Source organism: Mastacembelus armatus, chromosome 1, assembly GCF_900324485.2.
Source record: "Mastacembelus armatus chromosome 1, fMasArm1.2, whole genome shotgun sequence".
Classification (NCBI taxonomy): domain Eukaryota; kingdom Metazoa; phylum Chordata; class Actinopteri; order Synbranchiformes; family Mastacembelidae; genus Mastacembelus; species Mastacembelus armatus.
The window spans coordinates 12,021,693-12,045,490 of record NC_046633.1 but is presented as its reverse complement, the minus strand read 5'-3'; the positions used below and the strand labels follow the sequence as shown (position 1 = coordinate 12,045,490).

Genomic DNA, 23,798 nt, shown 5'->3' with positions numbered 1-23,798 from the left:
AACAGAGAGACAGCACCAACTATTTTTTTTGAGCTTGTTACAATAATTGTATTGATCTGGGATGTCACTCTCTTCATATCTGTCTCTCTTCTAAGCACTGTCAAATCTATTATATGCACATAACAAGAGATGGTGATGTGTGAACAACAGCACAGAATGTGCAGCCTCAGCTGTTCCGCTGTGAGAGAAGTGGGCTTGAAGTGAAAGGACAGTGAAGAGCAGCACTGGCCCTTCCCTCGTTGCCATGGGGGGCGATGCTCAATGGGCAAGATATCAGACAGTGGTTGTACTAGGCAGCTTGTGTGTGTGTCTCTGAAGAAGAGAGCACTGATCAAAACAAAATAAAATGGTGTAACAAAAAAAACTTGGGCAGCACAGTGGCTTAGTGGTTAACACTGTTGCCTCACAGCAAGAAGGGCCCGGGTTTGCAAGCCATCAGGGGCCTTTCTGTGTGGAGTTTGCATATTCTCCTGGTGCTTGCGTGGGTTTACTCAAGGTACTCCAGTTTCCTCCCACAGCACTGTTGCTGAGTCCAAAAACATGTATGTCAGGTTGATTGGTGACTCTAAATTGCCCATAGGAGTGAGTGTGAGTGTGTGAGGTTGTTTGTCTCTATGTGGCCCTGTGATGGACTGGTGACCTGTCCAGGGTGTACCCCTGCCTTCCACCCAAAGAGAGCTGGGATAGGCTCCAGCAGATCCCTGTGACCCTGGTTAGGAATAAGCAGGTATAGAAAATGGATGTTTATAAAAAACAAAAAATAAATATCCATAGGGTGTATAGGGAATGGGCCAATACGCTTCATTTGTCACCTGTCTAAGGGCTTTATGTATATAAAAAAGGCATGCCTCTCATTTTCATTATTTGGTTAACTCTTTTTAAAAAATAATGCTGCTTCTCACACCAACAGATAGGACTATTTTTGAGATTTTTTTTTACATTCTTTATCAAAATGGGGGGTTTTGGACATAGTGTAGGCATACAGGGTTCCTGAAATTAACAGGCTGAATCTAATAGACTCCAGTTGCTATTCTGAGAGAAAAACAAATGCTCTTCCAAAAATCCGTATTTTGAAGACAAGTGCAAAGTAAAAAAGTACCCTCGCGTTTTGGGTTAAAGTAATTGGAGTCATTATTAGATTGCTGAGGATGATGTCTCATTTTTTTGGAGTGAGCTGCGATAGAAAGCCAACACCCCTGTACCGCTCCTTCAGGAACGGGCGGACATGTAGGTGTCTGGTAGAGCAGAACAGACTGACTTCACTGCATTTAAGGTGCGATCAAATACAGCATGAGGTACAGAAAATTTCACCTGTCTCTATCCACGCCCGTCATGCTGAGCCCCCTGCAGCTTCCCTCCTGACATTAAAAGTGAGAAAATGAGACACAAACCGCATTGTGTCGATGTACTGGGCGTTTTCAGCGGCGACATGCTGTTGTTCCCCCTGTGCAGGACTACTTGTATCTGTCCTTGGCTTTAACCCCGGTCAGGACTGTCTCATCCTCTTCAGTGGGAGACAGCAACGAAACCACCCAGGGAAAAGTGCCCAGGAGCGGGAGGTGCTTTTTAAAGGATATCTACCGGAGGTGCTGCTCAGACTTTATCTTTACAGCCTCCTCTCTCGCAAGACCAAATATTTTGGTTGAAAACAGGTTTTGAGAAAAGAGAAATCTCACCTTTGTAGCGCTTGTCAACGTTTGCTGTCCAGCGTGTAATGGACTCATTACTTCCTCTCGTGGTCGTTTGGGATGAAAAAAGACGCACCATAAAACTGTGAAGTAATGGCGGGCCTACGGTGCCAGGGGGCAGTGTTGAGCCCATTGCTTGGTGAAGAAGTGGACCCGTTTTGTATAGTGCCAAATCACAATAAAAAAATCATAAGGCACTTTTTATATATATGTAAAGACCACTGACCATAATCTGGCAGCAGGACGAGTAAAGTAATCCTCCTAATCCATATCTAAAGACAACAAGTGGATTTTAAAAAGCAGGTTGCTGTCCACCACCTGCTCATTTTCTTGTCTGATTATGAGACCACTAGACAACAGACTCCCATTTAACAGACAGCTTTTGTTTGATACAGCCAACTGCTTCTTCATAGAAAATGTAAAATATGACTGGATAAAGGCGGTGTGGTTGGTCCTGTTTTTCTTGACCTTAAGAAGGCCTTTGACAGTGTAAACCAGGCTTTTGACACCATCTTATCTATCAAATTGATCACAGTCAGTCAGAATCAATAATTACCACTCACACTCCCTCCATCTGTCCACAGGTGTCCCTCAAGGATCCATCCTGGGACCTGTCCTAATAACAACATTCAAATGTATGCAGATGATACAGGAATACACACATGGTAAGAACATGACACAAGTCGCAAAAAAAATCACAAAGTCCATGTCACAGCATGGCCAAATCAATGCTCCTTAAAACTTAATGTGACCAAAGCAGTGGGTATATTTTTCTTCAGATCAAACAGTCTCAGTGTAGAGCCTGATGTTTGTGTCAGGAGAAAGATTACGAGTTCAGAACTGGCCTCATTCAATCTGTACAAAAAACATCTGAAAACCTGGCTCATTGATAGTCAGACATGCCATCATTACCATTAATATTATTGGTATGTGTGCCCTGTCCTGACCTTGTTATCCCACTGTGTGTTTGGATGTTTGAGTGTTTTTAAGCATTGCTGTTTATCTTGTTCTGTTCTGTCTGCTCACTGTGTTTGTCACCAGTCTTTTGTGTCTGCTTATATCTCACTGTTGTTGTATATAACTGTAATTGTATCTTGCTGTTTTTTTGTGCTTTTATGGAGACAATTTTTAGATCTGCCCAGAGACTGCAGATGAAAAATAGCCTTTTGGCTAATTCTAGTGCATTTACAGAAATGTTTATTAATGTACAAATGTCCAATCTTTTGGCCCATGTACTATGTGTTCTAGTTCTGTTAGTTTAGGCTTTCTGTCTTCATCTCTACACTGCCTTGCAATCATCATGCCTTCTTGCACATAACATCCTTCCACTTGCTATATACCTTCCAGTCAGCTTAGATCACTTTGTGTTTCTTTTTATCTGTTTTGAACAAAGACCTGTGTTACTCTTGTTCTTCCTCTTTTCAAGTTTATCCCAGTTTCCTCTATTCTATTACAAGCTACCTTTATACTTTTTTGCCATTTCTTCACTAATGGTGACAGTTCAGTTGATGTTGGCAGGCATTTATTCCTCTCTTATTTTAAGTACTAACCCATACTCTAGAAGCCATTTTTCTAGTGCTGTTGGTTCTCGTGCGACCCAGATTATTTCACTGTGCTGCATCCATCCATCCATCATTAATCAACAGAATGGTCTTTAGTATGATGACATCTCATCAACTACTCAACCAAGTAGTGAGTTTTATAGAGCTCTTTATCACCGTAACACTACAGGTCTGCCCGCGTTTCTGCCATCTTACTGTCGGTCCGTTCTTCTGCTACCCGATTTGGATCAGTGGCTGGACTCCTTAGGATGAAAGTTTCTCCACCCATTTACTGTTTGTAGTGCTACTCTCCACCCTTCAGAGCCCACACCGTGCATCCATCTCACCTCTGACACCAAATCTGTTGTGGCAAAAATATAAAAACAGACAGAATTCAATTTATAGAATGGCAAGTTTGATAGGTAAGTGCCAGAAACATGAGCAGAACATCCAGGTCTACATGCTGCACGAGAGCTTTATAATCACTGAGCAACTGAGTTACACGACATGTAAATCATGCTTACACATGTATATAGGCAAATGGTCAGCAATGTAATTAGCAGGTCGGTGTTACTAGCTTTGTCTTTCTGCTTCCTGTAACCCCCTGCCAAATACACATCATTGGTCTTTGTTGAGTTCACATAGAGCGGCTGTTTGTGCTGGGACAAAAGTTGGCTTCTTATATATATGAAAATTGCTGTCACACAGCCCATACAGAAAACCTCATCCTGCTGATAGGGGCCACCAGGGTCAGAGGACAGGGCCTGCTTTGTCTCCTTTATTGACTATATGTGGTTTATATTAGGAAAAGTCATCTAAATCTCCAGGGAAAACCTGTGAGGGAAAAACGGACAACTGACTAAGAGGCTGCAACTAAGACTCTAAATAAAATGTGTGATACTGTAGATCAGAATATTCGTATCCGAAGCATGGAAACCTCTCTGCACTCATCTGTAAACAACACAAGGAAAAAACTCCACATACTGCACAGACAGTAATGTTCACTGACATAAATAAGATGAATAAAAGCAAGATTCGTTTAGAGACCAGCATAGTGCCCACAAAGACACGCTGTCCATGATGGTGTTACATAAGTGAAAATGAAAGTGGGAACATTCTAAGTAGCATTTTAAGAGGAGGGCGTTGTCTTTGGCTGATTTGTGGATATAATAGTGGATAGTCCAACGTATCATACGATAAATACAACTCAAAATACCATCCATCCATTTTCTATTACCACTTATTCCTAACCAGGGTCACAGGGATCTGCTGGAGCCTATCCCAGCTCTCTTTGGGTGGAAGGCAGGGGTTTCCCCTGGACAGGTCACCAGTCCATCACAGGGCCACATAGAGACACACAACCTCACACACTCACACTCACTCCTATGGGCAATTTAGAGTCACCAATCAACCTGACATGCATGTTCTTGGACTGTGGGAGGAAGCCAGAGTACCTGGAGAAAACCCACGCAAGCACAGGGAGAACATGCAATCAAAATACCTTATACTGTATTTTAGTATCATGCCGCTGACGGGTATTACACAAAACAAACGACAGGGGGCAGAAGAGTGTGTAGACTACCGTAAAGACCGAAGAAGAGTACGGTGTCGACACTGTTGTGGTCGACTGGTTTTTCTTCAGATCACATCTGTCACTGAACGAAGAGAAAACATTTGGAGGGGGTCTTTCTGTAATTAGGTAAGTTCAACAGACCAAGAATGCAAGTTGTGGAAACAAACTTTAATGAATGTTAAACTGCGCGTGCTGAGCGTCTATATATGATCGATAAATAAGACACACCTACAGTAGCTCTTCTGTTTTGAATTGGTAAAGTCGTTTGGGATTGAATCCAGCAGCGTTACATTATAAAGCTGTAATTAAGGGCTAGTGCTTTCAGTCAGCTGACTGTAGGTGTGCTCGCAGTTGTTTTATTGTTTTGGTTTAAATTTAAAAGTGGAAATTTTAGATACATGTTGCAAACTAAACAACAACGTTTTACATGTGTGACCAGTACAAGCAGGAAGGCAGCCCTGCCTCTTAGTGTGAAATTGAAGTAGCTTTATTTCAATGCATATGACTGATTTGGTTAGAGTAATAATAATCAGCAGGCATCTCCACATACTGAGACATGAGATATAACTAATTTGCAGGATGGTTTAACCTGCAGTGTAAACGTGGTTTGGCAAAGATTCAGTGGGACTGCAAATGGCTCCAACTTGTAAAAAAAAAAGTCATATAATAATATATCATATAAATATAAATAATAATATAAGTAATTACATTGTCATGTCTACAACTTCCTCATTTTGTATATCAAACATATGTAAATGTTGATAACTATTAAAAAATCAACAAAAAGCTGACAGTAATCTCATGTTGTGTCTTGGGTGTGCTTTTTCTCATGCAATAATTGTGTAATAAAAAAAATATTATTATTGAGCACAAAAAAAAGGGATTATTGAGGAGTTGATGTTGAGCTTACATACATTATTGGTTTCAGTGGATGATTTTAGTGTTCTGTAGGTGAGTTGGTGGTTAATTGTGTTGTACTGTCCAAAGTGTATGCGTGTGTTTTATATATTCCAGATTATTCACCATGACAACGAAGCACAGACTGATAACGGATTCATTCAAGGTGGTGAAGCGAGCAAAGAGGACAGGGAAACGAGAAAAGACACCCACCCCTCCTCCACCACAGAAAGGTATTTGTATTTTGGTTGTGCTCTGTATTGAAACTCTTGTCACTTTAAACACATCATTGTGAAAACTACTATACATTTCCTGTTTATTTCAGTGTTGGATTTCTCTTCTACTTTGTTTTGCTAGTAGTGACTTGAGTTCTCTTTGAATTTTGTTGACGGATTAGAGGCTGAAATTGGAACAGTCAGTGAGGAACAGCTGCAGAAGCTCAGACAGTTTGATCTTGACTGGAGATTTGGGCCTTGCACAGGTAACACACACACAGATACATTTATAGTGACCTGCCGTCATATTAGTGAATTAGTGGACTTACAATTACATTCATAGGTTGGACAGAAAAACAACCCCAAATAAATGCTAATGTTGTGCATTGTTTGTTGGATGTGTAAACTGGTGACTCTCTCCTATATGCCCATGTCAACTTAAATTCATAATAATATGCCAGATATTGTGTTTACAGAGCCACTCTTTTTGGGAAGGTGTAGTTAGTACAAAATATGATTTTAATCTTACAAAACACTAAATAATTTATCTGGTCGTCTCTCTCTTCCAGGTATCAGCAGGCTGCAGAGATGGGAGAGGGCAAATCTTCATGGTCTGAACCCACCTGAAGAAATCAGAGACCTGTTGCTGGAAACACACAATGACCCCAACTACAAGCTGAGGTAGCACACACAAGGGGTTTGGTGTTATCCCAACAGTCCCTGAGAATACCATATTGTTTATTTTGTCTTAGATTTGATACTCATATCATTAACATGCATACAATCACAAATGTTACTAGAAGTAATTCTGTTTAGGCAGAAAATATAATTTCATAAAATGAAATCTAATTTTTTTGTACTTACAGTAACCAGATTTCGTATCTGCCCACCATTTAAAAAAAGTTTACTACTGACATTAACCTAATATTTTCTGACATTCTAAAAAGAAGTTAAAGCACATTATAGGTTCATGCTCCCACTTTGCAAAATCAGAACCCTTTCAAACCTTATAATATAAAACAGACCTTCTTGAATATACTCATAAGTGTTATTAACCCAGCATAGCAACAACTTCCTCATAAACACATTATGTTAACTAAAACGAAACTGACATCTGTTACAGTATTAGAATGAGTGGCGTACAACAAGAGAACTAATGTAACTACAGTTGTTTGTGTTCTTTAGAGATAATATTACTGAAAAACTAAAACTTGTAAAATAGCTCATTTTAAGGCCAGCTGTCCCACTGTCAAACAGAATGGATATACCTCTATTTTAATCAATTCAGCTGTCTATGAGGTCTGCGCATTCACACATATAGATACAGAATAGTTGGATAAGATCTGGCCTCTTAACTATCTGTGGTTCTGGTGTGTGTTGTGTTGAGCATGTAATTTACATACTCTGCTCTAGCTGTGCAGTTTCGTTAGATGTTTCCAGCAATGCGAGAACCCTCTTGCCGTGAGATGACACAACTAACTGCTATATTAAGGTTTCTTGTTGACTGACTTTAGTTAGGATAACCATAACTGTTAAGAGATTTGAGTGTATGATATTTTGAAAAAATTGAAAAGTAAAGAATTGGAGAGATGCAATAATCTTCCCCACTGGTTGGTAAAAATGAAAGATTTACAGTATTTGATGAAAGGAGTAAGATAAGACAAAAGAACCTTTATTTGTCCCATAGCAGGAAAATTCACATCATCACAGCAGCAACTAAGGCACAAGATAAAAAGTACAATAAGAGCATAATAGAAAAAAATGTAAAAACAAGGTATTTACAATACAGAATATATTAAAAATGAAAAACATATATACATGAGGCCAGCTGGGGGTCTACTAGGAGCAGTGCTGGTTGTACAGTCTGATAGCAGCATAAAGGAAGGACCTGCAGTAGCTTAGTATTTTGAAATGTGATTGTAATACTAAAAGCAGATATATATATATATGATATTTTGTCAGAGGTTATTTAGCATGACTGATCAATGGACTATATATAAATAAAGTGGAAAAACTTAGGGCACCACCTCCTGATTAAAGCATGTTAGTTTAAACTTCTGTTAAATAAAGCATAGTAGCATAGCATGGTAGGGTTTCCCTTTAGTGGCTTATTATCAGCACTCACATATGCTAATGTGCTATCAGTCAGCTTGAACACATGGGTGATTTTGGTTTGTTGCTATCTGCACATCTTGCAACAGATGAGCTGACAACCTTTTCAACAATATACATGCTTTAATATTTCAGCAAACCTTTAATAATAAGCCACTAATAAATTATGTCACTATAATTCAAGATGTATGGCAGACAATATCTAATCAGACTCCCACACATACTGTATCTTACTGTTTGTAATATCATTATGAAATAGAAAATATATGGAAAAGATAGATCCAGCTCTTATAAATAAAAGCTAATCTTAACTACAAATAATTTTAATCTGCATTTGGTGAACATTTTAAAATGCTATTCTTGATATAACTCTTTGAAACAGAGTAAGATTATTCCAGTTCATCAGCTTTTCTTTAATAACTTTGTTCTTTGTCTTTCAGCCTATGGAGCGAATATCCTTTGTGAAGGAGTCCTCATAGGAAAGAGAAAAGCATACAGATGCCAACAGAAATCTAATCACATTTATCAGTATATCAACATTTTGAGCCTCTTTCAGCTTGGAGACAAGAATAACACATTTTCCAGATGTGTGTTTTTTAATTGCAGTTGTACAATGTCTCCTCTTTATTAGCATTTGGAATAAAAAAAAAAAATCTACCAAATCACGGCCCTATTTTGTCTTCTGATGTTTAATGGTGGGTTAGGGAAACAACTGGTATCAAGCATGGGTCTGCACACTGACATACATTTGCCAAGTCTTTTTATAACTGACCTTAATTGCACACTGTCTACATTTTTGCACTCAGCTCCACAAGATACTGTGCATGAGGGAGAAGTTGGGTGAATGGGAGTGTTATGCAATACTACAAAAGAATGGCAATATTGGGATATTGAAGTTCAGCATTCATACCATCCCTGGAAAGGTCTAAGTTATCCTCTGTTAGTAGTAAAAGTTATGAAAATGAAGACATGAATGCAAAAAACAAACAAAAAAGGACAAATGCAGACAGAAAAAGGTAGAGGCCATCCTTCACTGATCATCCTCTTCACAACATCCTGATGGAGCAGAGAAGCAGCTGCAGTGGACGACTCACCTCACTGCTACAGGACTGAATGATCTCCACTGCCACTGGCTCTACTACATCGTAGCCAATGGCAGGTGACTAATAATTAACCGGACTGTTAATAAAGTTTATCTCATCTCATAAATATGAGCTGCTTTTGATGATTCAGTGATAATGCAGTTGATGTTATTATTCACTTGAGTAAAAAAAGACTACGTTAGATTACACAACATTATCTTGCGTTAGATTGCATATGACTTTATTGATCCCCTGGCAGGGAAATTTAGCAGTTAACGCTTTAATAATAAAAATAATTTTAAAAATATGTAAATGAAAATAGAAAGGCAGTCAGATGTTAGTGTCAGATAGTGATGGCCTGTATGAATGAACAACAAATTTAAATGTCTTTATGAATAACAATAATTTACTGGAAAGCGCTGCTTTACTTAGGTAGCTTGTTTGTTTTTGACAAAAGGGAACTAAAAACATGGCCCTGTGATGGACTTGTGTGTCCAGGGTGTACCCCTGCCTTTCACCCAAAGAGAGCTGGGATAGGCTCCAGCAGATCCCTGTGACCCTGGTTAAGGAATAAGCAGGTATAGATGATGGATGGATGGAACAAAACACGAAACGTGTTATCCCGCCTCCAGCACCGTTTGGTTGATTCGCAGTTTCGTAATACAGTCAGACTCAACGATGATTGGATTGCATGTCTATCAGATGAGCAACAGCAGACGCATCGCCGTCTGATTGAGCAAAAACTGACACAAGGGGCAGGGCACTTTTGTAGTCCGATTCGGTCATGGACCGCGTCAGTCTTATTAGTTCATTTTTAGCTCCGTTGTGTTTCTGCTTTAGTGAATCCCGTCAGTCACATTTATCACGGTGCAGTAGCAATAAGGTTAGGGTTCAGATATATCTGAGATTTAAAAAAAAAGTGAGACAGGTTTTATTTTAAGGAATACATTTTTTGGCATTGAAGAAATGCAGCTGCCCGTTAGATAAGTATGATTAGGACGAAATCTGGATTTTATCGTGAGATATCTTTATTTTGAAAGATATGTCCGGAAGTCGTGCATGGTGATTGGGTAGCTTGACGTTGTAGCCTGACTAACACTGACCTACAGACGCACCAAAAGCCAGCCTAAAAATGAATATGTTGTCTGGACATTCTATTCCTGAACCATATTTAGTGAAACATTTGTATTGAAGAAGATACAATTTCAAGGGAAATATAATTGTGATTATTTGTCACTCACCAGCGGCTGTCATAGTAACGTTTAACTAGATGAGCCCGTTGTAAAAGTATTTCTCAGAATATATTTGCTTTCTTCTTGTTGCGTCGGGTAACTAGCGCAATTCTACCTAAAATTCGCGGATTCGTGATATACCTACCCTGTTTTATTGAAGCCGTGACTATTGGACACACGGCAGACTGGTAAGCAGCATGTACACCTCCGTTGGATTAACATTAGCTGTAACATAACGTTAACGGTAGCATCCTAGCTAGCCTCTTATACTGGCGTCCATGGCGCTCGCTAGCTAACTGCTAGCTTGTGCTTGCTAGGTATTTTCACCTGCCACATTGTTCATGGTATATTAGATAACAAGTATTTAAACATGCAGCTCTATTGCTCATAGTATATTAGCTTAGAAGCAATTAAACATGCAGCCCCATTGCTCATGGTATACTAAGTAATAAGCAGTTAAACATGAGCCCTATTGGCCATGGTATAACGTTATTAGCTTATGAGCATTTAAACATGCAGTCCTATTGCTCATGGTATATTAGTTAATAAGCAGTTAAACATGCAGCCCTATCAAACATCTTTAGTCATGAGGGACGCATCTGAGTGTTTGTGTTAGCAGTATATAATCAATCTAATCACAGATTTAGGCGAGGATATAAAATATTTAATGCCAGCTACATATTTTATGTGCAATGTGAAATGACTGGTGTCATCTTTATTATTGTTTCACAGGCAAAGAATGAATTAGCAAATGTTTGGCAAATACAGACATTGGAATCAGTACTTTAAGGTCATCCTCTAGATGTAATCTCATCTTCATGCAAGAGGACTCGAGGCGAATTTGCCAAGTCTTGCGAATATAGTCTTTTAATCAATTCGGCATAGATGATCAGCCTTGAGGTTGTTGTTGTTGTTGTTGTTAACATCCTTTTTTGGGCTGCTCATTTACACACAGCCACAGAAGGGGAACAGCAGGCAAATTATTGTTATTTGCATAGCTGAAAGCTAGCCACTTTTGTTAAAAGATTAATTTTGTAAAATGAATTGCCTTGTTCAACCAAGTACTTCTTAATAGGCAGTGGCAAAAATGCGTTAAATTTTTTAATGGAGTTTACCAAGCCATTGCCTTATAGAGAGGCATCGCTTTATAGAGAGGCACAGCCTATGACAAGACAAAAATAAATACTGTCCATTGTGATGCATTTCAGTTCAGTTTAAACCATAATACAATCATCTCAAGGCACTTTACAAAAACCCAACAAATCCCTTAGGAGCAGCACTTGGCGACAGTGAAGACGAAAAAGTCCCTTTAATGGAAGAAAAAACCTCCAGCAGAACTGGGCTGAGTTTGGGCAGCCATCTGCCTCCACCGGTTGGGGTGATGCAACACAGGGAAATATTTTTTCAGGGCCCAGCTCACACCCTATGGATTTAATGCATGCCTCTTGGGCCTTGTTGCCTCTGCGGGTTCCCCTTGTGTCATTGCTTGGCTACAATCTCTAATTTTAATTGCTTGTGCCAAAAAGCACGTTCAAGAATTTGGTTAACTTTTAAATGCTGAAAAAGTGTACAGTTAAGGATTTTGTGTACATCTTAAGTATAAAATATTATTATTAAAGCCATATTCTTTTACTATAGAGGTAGTTGTAAAAATATGATTACTGTGTGATCATATACACTGCTAACATTTTGATGAACTGGTTTTCTTTCAATTTCATAATTGCCTCCATAAGTTAGTGAAATAGTGGTTTGAAAACTGGTGTTTTGGTACTGAACAAGCTTAAGGTTGACTTGGTATTACATTGTATTCCCCCCCTTTTTCCAAAGTGATGGAGAATGCTCATACTAAGACGGTGGAGGAAGTTTTGGGCTTCTTCTGTGTAAATGAGTCTACAGGCTTGAGCTGTGAGCAGGTGAAGAAGAACAGGGAGAGATGGGGACCCAATGGTAGGTTTTATTTATTTCATTTCCTATAGTGCAATATCAGTCTGTGTTGCTGCTGTTTCAAAACAAATGACTAATAAATACACAGTGCTTGGGGAATGAAGAATAATTGATCACTGCTGTTATGTATAACACAAAGTATCATTGGTGATGATAATTGTTTTTTTTCTTTATCCTTTCTTCTTTTTATGTACATTTAATCCTCTTTATGCACAGAATTACCAGCTGAAGAAGGTGAGCTATCTCTATGTCTGTTTATCTATATCACAGCTCTTATTCTCTTTCTGTATTTCTACTACTGCTCATCTTATTTCTTGTTGTGGGAATATAGGGAAGTCCCTTTGGGAACTGGTCTTGGAACAGTTTGAGGATTTGTTGGTCCGAATCTTGCTGCTAGCTGCGTGCATCTCCTTTGTAAGGAAACACACTGTTTGTAGAACAATGAACTAATATACAAAATGCTTAGAAATGTAACCACAATAATTTCTATATTAGATATTGTTTGGGCTATTATTATATAGAATTTGTCTCAAAGGGTTTGTGTATTAGAAAAACTGACAGATTTGTTTAGTCTTGCTGTATAAACACACAGTACAAATTAAGTGAGTTCAAATAACACAGACCTTTACTGTGCACAAATCTTTGTCTGGTCATTTGTCTTTCATAGACTCTGGCTTGGTTTGAAGAAGGGGAGGGAACGATCACAGCCTTTGTTGAACCCTTCGTCATCCTCCTCATTCTCATTGCCAATGCTATTGTAGGAGTATGGCAGGTAAACTCTGTGTACGTGTGTGTGTGTGTGTGTATGTGTGTATTCATATGTAAAGTGGTTCTCAGAATTTTGACTGAGAACTCAAATTTCTTCTACATTTAAGTTAAGCAAGCAAGCTGAACTTCTCATCTTTTTTCATTCCCAACCACTTAACCCAACTGCTCTGATTCATTCCATCACTGTTAATGTGTAGAACCAAGTGCAACACCACCACAGATCCGTCCAAGGAGAGACTGTTTAAGTGCGTGCTGTTATCTCAGTTTGTATGACACATTGCTTTTTGCCCCTCGCTATAACAGGCTTTTAGCCAACCCTTCAAAAGAGGCCATTTTGATCAGCTATAAACATTTTTGCCTTCAGATATGTTTTTTTTAATTTAACCTTTATTTAACCAGAAAATAACTAATTGAGATTAAAAATGTCTTTTGCTAGTGTCCTGGCCAAGACAGCAGCATTACATAGATCAGTTACAATTAGACATTTTAACCATTCATCAATGCAATAAAACACAGTGCAAAACATGTGACTAAAACATCACAATAAAACAGACATGCAATACAAGGTACCAACAAGTGTACTTTGCAGTTTTTCTAATGCATCCATTAGTTAAAACATCTACAGCCAGAATTTCCACTTAACAAGTTATGCAATCTTTCTTTGAATATATTTAATGAGACCAGCTCCTTTAATTTCAGATTGATTTGCAAGCTATTCCAGGTAGAGGGAGCAGCATATTTAAAAGCCTTCTTTCCCAGCTCGGTTATTAAATGGCACTATGGCTTTGAGAATTATCATTTAAAAACTGCATTTGGTATTTACTCAGGTTTTCTTTGTGTCATATTAAATATTGTTTGATTATCTGAATCATTTAAGTGTGACAAATATGCAAAAAAAAAAAAAAGCAGGAAGGGGGTAAATACTTTTTCACAGCACTGTATACTGTAGCAAGTATTAGCTTTGACAGGAAACTGTGGCAGCTTTGCACTTTTAACTGCTTCCTTTTAATGTGACAAACCCATAGAAAGCTCAGTACAATCAGAAAGACCTGACTATACAACAGGAAGGCAGGACATGAATCAGGAGTTTCACTTAGTCTTGTCCAGTTATATTTACCCACACCCTAACTACAACACAGGATGAAATAAGAACCATCCTCACTTACACACACAACAAAAGGAACATAACCAAACAATGTTAACACAAAAGACAATTGTGGTCAAACACGGTTTCTATCCTTGGGACATGCTGGTCATTTTAGTATGCTGAGTAGTATACTAAAAGTGAATTTATCGGTATTAATTATACCGGTGCCAAATTGACAGGAATGTCATATTAGAAGTCCAGTGATGTAGTCCAATGATTTATGTTTTAGCACACTTAATTAACTGATCTCAGTACTTCTGATACCACTGCATAATATACTTTTTTTTACACAAAGCCTATGACTGCGATTAATTGATTGACAGCACTAATATATATGTCATTTTACTTCAGTTGGATCTGCTACTATTAGCTGATTCTGGGACAATGTTACTGACTGGGGATGTCAAATGCATGACTTTATTGTAGAATGCTATCATGATTCCACAATAACTTCCCATTTTAGGTTTTTATTTTGTTACACTTCAAATATTTGTCCACTTTTTCCAGCCTCATCATGCTTGTTCTCTGCCCTGATTAGTTTTACCTATCCTCTGCAGTCTTTTCTGTAAATTTGTATTTAACCCAGTAGTTCTCCCTCACCAGTTAACAGGTTGTCTTCACTGTTAACTCTCCAACTATCTAGCTATGTTTCATACTGCGTTTCATTGTCTTTGACCCATACATAAGAACTTGCAGAGCCAGGACCTGCAAGCCTTGTTACATTTCAAGTTTGTGATCTTACCGCAACATTTCATGCCACATCTTCAAGCCACTTCTAACTCAAAGTTTTCCAACTTCTGACATGCTGTACACCAAACTGGCTAAGTTTTAAAGCTGCTGTCTTCTTTATGTTCTGTTTCATGTTAACTCTGCTTTAGCCTTGCACTGCTCTTTGCCAAGCTTACTCTACGCAAAATCACACTCCGTGATCTATTAGCCTAGCTTCAGTCATCTCCAATTTCCCCAGAGGTCCCCTCATTAGTCTTTTCTCAGTCCTTCCTTTGTTTATAGCCAACATTTGACTTATGTGTACTCCCCAGAACTGGTGTCATGTGCGTTAAGCTGTCCTGGGATTGTGTTACTGCTTCCATCTGCTGGCTATTTTTTGGTGTTACATACTAAAGAACTCTGTTAATTCTATTGGTCTGTTTAGTCACATGATAAGGAAGAGTTAGTCCTACCATCCATCCTTTATCAATACCCATCCATCTTTCCTTCCATCTATCCATCCATCTTTCCATTATCTATACCCGCTTATTGCTATTTAGCGTCACAAGGATCTTCTGGAGCATATCCAAGGTCTCTTTGGGTGAAAGGCAGGGGTACACCCCAGACAGGTCACCAGTGAAGAGTTAGACACTTGTGGTAAAACACATAGCAATGTGGACGGCTAATTCTTTTATGTTTCCTGGCCATTGTGTGCCTTGGAAAGCATTGCTTTTTAAGTACTTAAGTGTTAATTGTTATATGGTAATGTTTACAATAAGAGATTTGACCAGGACTGGTGACCTGTCCAGGGTTTACCCCTGCCTTCCACCCGAAAGAGAGCTGGGATAGGCTCCAGCAGATCCCCATGATCCTGGTTAAGGAATAAGCGGGTATAGAAAATGGATCGATGGATGGATTTGACAAGGTAACTTGATCAAAGGGAAGTTACTGTGGTAGAGATAATATTTTAATAGTCTAGCTTGGTGGTTTTAAAGAGCTTAAGTGCCAATTGCAAATCTAAGAACAGAGTAAAAAATTTGATAGAAATTGTTGTTCGTGGATATTTTGCACAGTTAAGCAGAACCTAAGGTCCTCACTGTTGGTATTCTTTATTATTTGTTGTTTCAGTTTTGCAAGCTTTGTACCAGAAAAAAGTGATAAACAGTAAATCCAAGTTAACTTTACTTCCACCTCCAACTCTACTTCCAACTCCAACATGCAAGCATGTTTGCTGAACTGAGGCGCATACTGAGGACAGAATAACTGGCACCACAATGGACTTTATCCATGTCAACAGTTGTCTGTTTAATTTGCCAAGTTTTGCTTAATTTATGTTCATATTTGGGACATGGGTAAGAGCAAAGGAGAGGGGGGGCTGTATATTTATCTCCACAATGTCTGGTGTGCCAACAGCAGTATTGTTAGCCAACATGGCTGTCCTGATCTTGACGCCCATCTATCTATTCTGAGAGCTAACTGTAGTAATTATAATAAACACTGCCGTTTACAAAATTGAAACATACTCTTGATCATATTCATACCAAAATCAGACATGCTTACCGAACTGCAACTCTCCCTTCCCTTGAACTGTCAGACCACCTCTCATTTCGTCTTTCGAGGACATCGCCGCAATAACGTACCTCAGCAGAACCACCAACATCAGTCTATCTATCTATCTGTCTGTCTAATATTGTAATTTTTGTGGATATAGTTCTGGTTAAGTGAAGAAGTACCTGTTTCAATATACTGTTGCTCCATTTTCTGAAGTTAGGTTTAATTGTGTATTTATGTTCCAGTCCTTAATTTCAAATTAAACTGTTTGTTTTCACATATTACTTCCCTGCATTTCTGCACCTGGGTCTTTAACAAAAGTAAATTAAAACTGACTGTGACACCATGCTGCAATAACCATTTATGCATGTTAGATGACATCTTCTCATTAAATAATTTATTGTTTTATATTTTTACGTTTAATTCCGTTACTGACTTTGAAAGCTTAGCCACACACGTGAGCTCTGTTTTGCCATATTGTAAACATTCTACATGCATAACAGAGGCATTGTAGGTCTAAGCACTACATTTAGGACTTGGTCATTATAATCAAGTATGTTGTTTATTAATACATTCAGTTTATTATAGAATCACAAGATTTCATTATACCTATGGCATGTCTGAAAAACACTGGGATAGCAGTTTGGACCCTGACATTTTTTTCCAGTGACAATGGGACACCAGTATGGTGTTTGTGTCTTCTCTGACCTGCTATTTCCTGTTGACCTAGTTTGGGTTTTAATAAACACCCAATCAGAGTAACTGCAGTTTTTCAAAGCTTGTTGGAGGTGTTTCTCTTTCTTGTATGTAGCCTCTCTGTCTTTTGTCCTATCTGTTCAGTGGTGTTGGATGATGACAGTTAAATACTATACTTACATGGATACTAAAAATTAAACAATGTAGTCTGTGTGCGAGGTGGGGGTGAGCAGTCTGTACTTTCCTCTGCTTTCCAAAGGACCACACACTCACAAATTAAATGAAGTGTCCACATTAGTAGAGCTGATGATACAGTATAATCCACTGAGGTTTTGCTGTTACAGCTGAAAAAAGCTGAAACTATTCAGATCAATGGAGAATCACCATCAGTGAAATGTTTTTTTTTTTTTGTTAATATTGTGACTTTGAATTCAAGTGAAAATTCTGAATAAATCTGCAAATATTATAATACTGTTGCACAGTCTTACATACTGTCTTATGTTGGCTCCTCTAGGAGCGTAATGCAGAAAACGCCATTGAAGCTCTGAAGGAATACGAGCCAGAGATGGGCAAGGTGTACCGACAGGACAAGAAGAGCGTCCAAAGAATCAGAGCCCGAGACATTGTCCCTGGAGACATTGTGGAAGTCGCAGGTGAGCAGACAAATAGCACTACAAGAAGCTCTGTCATCCTCATCATTTTTTAGAAGTAATGTTTAAGAACAAAACCAAAAACCAGAGGGTGAGTCTGAACCTGGGACATAGGACAAGTGTGCATCTTTTACAATTTTGCCTTAAAATCTGTTGAAAGTCCTTCGAAAGAAAATTAAATGTTCCTCATGGACCACCAATAAAGGACAAAAGATTTAAGAACAAAAAAAAATACAACCCCCACACAGTTTTAAGAGTGGACACGTTTACATTGGCTGCAATGTACTTGCAAAAAAGTTGCAAAAGCTGTTAAACATCACGGAAAACACATGAGAAATTATTGTGCGTAGAGTTCTGTTGGATGTTATAATTAATGTGTTAGGGGACTTGAAATGTTGGTCTGGGAGTCGGCCTGTTGTGGATCCTCACAGCTTGTAGCCTGGACAGCCAGACCCACTACTTTCTTAGTGAAAGAATGTGGGTCTAGACCACCTGTCACATGGAGTCTTTTCCCCCTGCTTCAAATAAGCCTGGTATAAGGTTGAAGATGTTTTGTCTGTTACAAATGGGATGCTGAGGGCTGTGTGGGTACACTTTGCTTCATACATGTGCTGGATGGAGCTGTATATTTTAATGCTGTATTGATGAAGTTTGGCCTTTAGTGGACAGAGGTAATGCAAAACAAGCTGACAGACTCACAAGCCTGACATTTTATTGCGTTATAATATATATAATATTGCTGTTCTAGGTGGAACAGTGGCTAGTGCTGTTGCCTCACAGCAAAAATGTTGCTGGTTCCAATCATGCTGTCCCCCACACCTCACAAGTCGCAGATAATGTGTTAAGGAGAAGCCTTTATCAGTCTTTTATTGTGTTGTTTTTCCATAAGTCATATACTGTCTAATGGTGTATCATCAGTACTGCCACGAACATGGAAATATTTTGTATTTGAATGTATTTCCACTGTGTGGTTGAAATAACACTGGCATCTTTGTTGAATCTTTCCTAGTAAAGATCACTGTCTGCATGCTGCTTGCGTCACTGCCCTGTCCTGTGGTTGTTATTGTCATGGAAGCTTAATGAAAGTTACACAAGGGCTACATGGAAAATATGTGATTGGAGGGCCTGTCACAGCCATAATCTCACAATGTTTTGGAGTATGGATTCATAAAAGGTCAAATAGAAGACAAGAATTAGATGGTCTGAATCATACATATGGCATTTAAGGTAATGGCTTTGTGTATACATTTTTTTCATCAACTTTGAGTGTTTTTGAGAGCCGCCATGGGTTTTTCTCAATTCTTTGTTTACATGCACTTCGATTTTAAGGAGCTTGTAACTGCTAACATCTTTATTGAGTGCTCAAGCTTGTTGGCCATGGCCCCTAATGTGATAATGTCATTGGAGGAGATGGACAATCAAAACCTGGTGAACAAACATTGCTGTTAACATTTTCTGTGCCTCAGAGGAAGGTTTCAACTTTTATCTGAGTTTTCTCTTGCCAAATATGGTACTCGGAGAGGATCAGATAGGTCAGCGTCCTATTGGCCTCCCAGCTGTTTGAACCGTTAAAATAAGTCATGGGAAAAATGTTTTGTATTTGAATAAACACTTTGAGGTCACTTGAATTTGCAAAAAATAAATAGAAAAAACATTCTGCTCAGTCTGTTTATGTCAAGAACACACAAAATTTCAGCCTGACCCAGTAAGAAAACAGGTGAACCCTCCAGATACCCACTTCAGGGTGCTCAGAGAAAGTAATCAAGGTTAGGGGTGTGTGTATGTGTGTTTGTTGTAGTGATCCATTACCCTTCTGTCTGTGGTCAATAGTGTCAAATGCAGCACTAAGTTCTAGTGGGACAAGTACAGAGATGAGGTTATTGTCTGAGGCTAACAGAAGATTGTTGGTGACTTGCCTGTTACTAGAGATCCAGTGACCAGGTCTAATAACGGTCGATAAGGGGCAGGACAATTTTGAGCACTCTAGTCAGGATGGGGTCTAAAAGACATGCTGATAGTTTAGATGAATCAACTGTTCACAGTTCAGAGAGATTGCAGTGGAAAAGGAATGAAGAGTGAAATAATGAAACTCAGATTTTGTTCCTTTTGTCCCCTACTTTCCCAGTTGGTGATAAGGTCCCAGCTGACATCAGGCTCACATCTATTCGTTCCACCACCCTGAGGGTGGACCAGTCCATTCTGACAGGGGAATCTGTGTCAGTGCTCAAACACACAGACCCTGTGCCAGATCCCAGAGCTGTCAACCAGGACAAGAAGAACATGCTCTTTTCTGTGAGTCTCAATTTCAATTTATTTAAAGTGCATTTCACAAAAAGATTTCCCAGCACACTGTACAATTAACTCAATTACATCAAACATTAAAATAATTAGAAACTAAAATTAATTTGATAAAAAGAATAAAATAAAAAAACAGTAGTAGAGCTAAAGTATACATACATTATAATAAAGCTAAAATAATAAATGTCAAGTAGTAGTCTAATCAAAAGCACAGGAAAATAAGAATGATTTAAGTCTGTACTTAAAAACAAATGCTGGGGGTAGATTTAATGTCTAACGGCAGAGGCTGCCAGAGTGTTGGGACTTAGTATGAAAACACACGCTTTCATACTAAGGTTTATTAACTGGGGGAACCACTACGGGAACCACCAAAAGCATATCATACTGAGAACAGAGAGATCAAGGGGGTTAATAAGGCAAAGGAAGATTAGACAGATATGAAGGAGTGAGACTGTGAATGGTTTTGTACGTTAGCAATAATTCACTAAAGTCAGTATTTTTATATAGTAAAACATCTGAATAGTGCTATGACGTATATTTACACATATGCAGTAAGATTTGTGTGCTGAGTAAAAAAGAGTATATTAAAAATATGTAATGCACACTGTAAAATATCGATGGGTACTCTAAATTTCAAGAATATGACACTACAAAATAACAAATATGTATATTATAGTTATACACACCTGGTATGAAGCATGTGTGTTGTCTCAGCAGAGTACTGCTGGACCAAGTTTGACTTCACATACAGTTGTCGAGGAAACACATATTTATGATTGTTAAAGACCACTGTTGATGTTTAGAAACAGCATTACCATGTCAAATATTTGTTATAATAAACAATGAAGTGATTCCTGTTATGACCTTCCCTCAGGGTACCAACATTGCAGCAGGGCGAGCCATCGGGATTGTTATGGCGACAGGGGTGCAAACAGAGATTGGGAAAATCAGAGATGAGATGGCCTCCACTGACCCTGAAAGGACCCCGCTACAACAGAAACTAGACCAGTTTGGAGAGCAGTTGTCTAAGGCAAGGCCCTGTTTGTTTTGATGTCTGTTTTTGTGTTGAAATTTTGACTTTAATGTAAACTTTTGGATTTGTTATTGTTTATGACAATGCATAATATTATATTTGTATAGAATGGGTATATGTCAGAGATTGTTACTTTGTCTTGCTATAACCCTGCAGGTCATCAGTGTGATTTGTGTGGCAGTGTGGGCTATCAATGTCGGACATTTTAATGACCCAGTGCATGGAGGCAGCTGGCTGAGAGGAGCTGTTTACTATTTCAAGATTGCTGTTGCACTGGCTGTAGCTGCCATACCAGAAGGTCAAGCATCTTATCTAATGCGCATTTCCTATCTTTTCACAATTGGAGTTATATTCTTTTTTTGTGCAAAGAGAAATGTAAATTTAAAAGAGCTGGGTAAGGGAACAAATCGCCAACCTTGTCCACTCATTCTACATAACCTCAGATATATATTTGAGCAAAGTACATGAAATCCAACTGCTCTAGTGGAGAAGCTCCACTTCTTCATCACCATCCTCTGCCTGGTGTTTCCTCCCAGGGCTCCCAGCAGTCATCACCACCTGCCTGGCACTGGGCACCAGGAGGATGGCCAGGAAGAATGCAATTGTCCGCAGTCTGCCCTCAGTGGAGACGTTGGGTTGTACCTCTGTTATCTGCTCTGACAAAACAGGAACACTTACCACCAACCAGATGTCAGTCTGCAGGGTAAGATGATGGCTTGTCACCCTCATTTAGCACTTAACAGTATATAGAGTATGTATGGCATACTTACTGTTTACCTAAATCAGTAACATGTGGGAGAAGCATCCAAAAGCAGTCAACATAGTTTCATTGGCTTGAACATAGATCACTAGTCTAAATTAACAACTAATGGCTCGTCATACTAACCTTAAAGTTCCCCTTTACTCAAAAATGTGTTTTTCCGTAAATATCTGGCCTCCGCTATACTGAGTGTTGTATTTTCGCTACCATGCTATTTTTTCTGAGGAGGTGAATGTCCATTTGTTCCTCTAAAATGTGAGATTCAAACACACACAACCCAGTTCACACAAACTAGTGCTTGACGCCAACAATTCCTACAGTCATTGCTTGTGGATTTCAGAGCAGCTACAACTTTTTAGTGAGTCCAAACAGGAAAGAATGTTTTATCTGCTGACAGCAAACTGTTGTAGACAGTCTTTGGATATAAACCATACCCTGAATCTTTCCACAGTTTATTTACTTTTTAACATGAGTTCACATGAGACATGTACCATTGTACCATGAGTATTATTTAGCTCCCTGGTAATATCTTAACTGAGTGCTAACAGTTACTGCTAGTAACCCAGTCTCTCTGTTCTCTGTTTCTAGATCACATATTATAAATTATAAATAAAGAGATACTAACAAACTATCATGCTCTTTGCCAGACTTTAAAACATCTTTACATGTTGCTTAAAAATTATGTTAACAGTTAGCAGTAACATTATTAACTTTTTAATAATTCAATGGACTTAAGGTCAAGTCCAGGTGAAATGCTATGGATACTAGACTGTCTGTAGGTCACTGAGGCTCTTCATCAGAGTCTGGGTCTGAATGAGGCTCAAACAGATAAGTACATGGCCGAATTTCTCCAATATTCCCTTGTACCATTGTGTCCTGATACACCAATGTCACTGGTCTAGAAGATGTTTTCCACAGATCTGGGGCCCTCCCCAGCTGTAGAAGATCCTCTGTGGAGGCTCACACAGTTGGGCAGCATAGTCTTTAAGCAGCCTAGGACATACACCATCTGGGCCAGCTGCCTTGCCACGGCGCAGTGTTTAACTGCAGCCTCAGCCCTGTTACTAAGACAGATGGTGGAGCATGCCCAGGTGAGGGTACATTGAGGAAGAATGAGAGGGTATGGCTGGGACATTTACAGCAGCCAACAGTACCCTGATTGCTGTGAGTTAACAGGATGTAATTCTCAGAGCAACTGTTAGACCTTACGCTGGTGCAGTGGGCCCTGGGTTCATCTTGGTGCAGAACAATGCCCAGCCTCATGAGGCCAGACTGTGTAGTTCATTTCTGGATGACGAAAGCATTGATGCCATTGACTGGTCCTCACATTCATGACATAAATTCAGTTGAGCACAATTGGCGACTGTGGCTCAGGAGGTAGAGCAGGTGGCTGTTCCACTGGTGTATGAATTGTGTGAGTGAGTGGGTGAATGAACAAATAGTGTAAAAAGTGCTTTGAGTTCACTTGAGTGTAGAAAAGCGCTATACAAGTATAAGACCACATATGGGACATCATGTCTCGGTGCATCCAACCCCATCAGGTACCACCACAGACTGTCCAGGAGCCTTGATCCAGGTCTTGGAGATCCCGCAGGACACTTTTCTCTGACTCATTGATCCATGATCAAAACATCTAGCATTAATCATTTGGTCTTGGATCTTTTAAGCCACGTACTAAGATCATGCCCCAGTAGTAAAATCTGAAAGTTAATTCTCTGTTGTACTTGGAGACAATGAAGAGAACTCGACTAATATGTTTATATTTGCATCTTTGGGCAAGAACTCTGGCTCCTGTATTTTGAAAGAGCTGCAACCTTAAGACTATTTTGTTAGTCCAGCAAAAAGTGCTTTAGAGTAATCCAGTTTACTGGAGATGAGGGCCTGCAACATCTGTTATATTTTC

The 23,798-nt window shown here is 39.0% G+C and overlaps 2 protein-coding genes across 2 annotated transcripts in view; both read left to right on the top strand.

The window, feature by feature from the left end:
• Positions 1-4,818: 4,818 nt before the first annotated feature.
• On the top strand, positions 4,819-8,692 carry pold4 (DNA polymerase delta 4, accessory subunit). The gene is made up of 5 exons (XM_026302391.1): positions 4,819-4,928; positions 5,817-5,932; positions 6,097-6,180; positions 6,484-6,595; positions 8,467-8,692. The coding sequence occupies exons 2-5, from the start codon at positions 5,827-5,829 to the stop codon at positions 8,489-8,491; spliced, it is 327 nt and encodes a 108-aa protein (XP_026158176.1). The 5' UTR covers positions 4,819-4,928; positions 5,817-5,826; the 3' UTR covers positions 8,492-8,692.
• Positions 8,693-9,939: 1,247 nt separating this feature from the next.
• The window catches only part of LOC113128013 (sarcoplasmic/endoplasmic reticulum calcium ATPase 2), a 34,497-nt gene continuing 20,638 nt past the window's right edge, over positions 9,940-23,798 (top strand). The window contains exons 1-10 of the mRNA XM_026303028.2: positions 9,940-10,528; positions 12,168-12,287; positions 12,501-12,518; positions 12,616-12,698; positions 12,952-13,056; positions 17,669-17,807; positions 19,930-20,096; positions 20,977-21,132; positions 21,292-21,433; positions 21,672-21,838. Of these exons, the coding sequence (XP_026158813.1) occupies positions 12,170-12,287; positions 12,501-12,518; positions 12,616-12,698; positions 12,952-13,056; positions 17,669-17,807; positions 19,930-20,096; positions 20,977-21,132; positions 21,292-21,433; positions 21,672-21,838 (1,095 nt within the window). The 5' untranslated portion in view covers positions 9,940-10,528; positions 12,168-12,169. The remainder of the gene's footprint in view (positions 10,529-12,167; positions 12,288-12,500; positions 12,519-12,615; positions 12,699-12,951; positions 13,057-17,668; positions 17,808-19,929; positions 20,097-20,976; positions 21,133-21,291; positions 21,434-21,671; positions 21,839-23,798) is intronic.

Bases quoted from the DNA above. Each gene is read 5' to 3' on its own strand.
- pold4 (XM_026302391.1), top strand. From the start codon at position 5,827: ATGACAACGAAGCACAGACTGATAACGGATTCATTCAAGGTGGTGAAG. The intron at 5,933-6,096 runs GTATTTGTATTT...TTGACGGATTAG, and splicing joins CCCTCCTCCACCACAGAAAG to AGGCTGAAATTGGAACAGTC. The intron at 6,596-8,466 runs GTAGCACACACA...TTTGTCTTTCAG, and splicing joins GACCCCAACTACAAGCTGAG to CCTATGGAGCGAATATCCTT.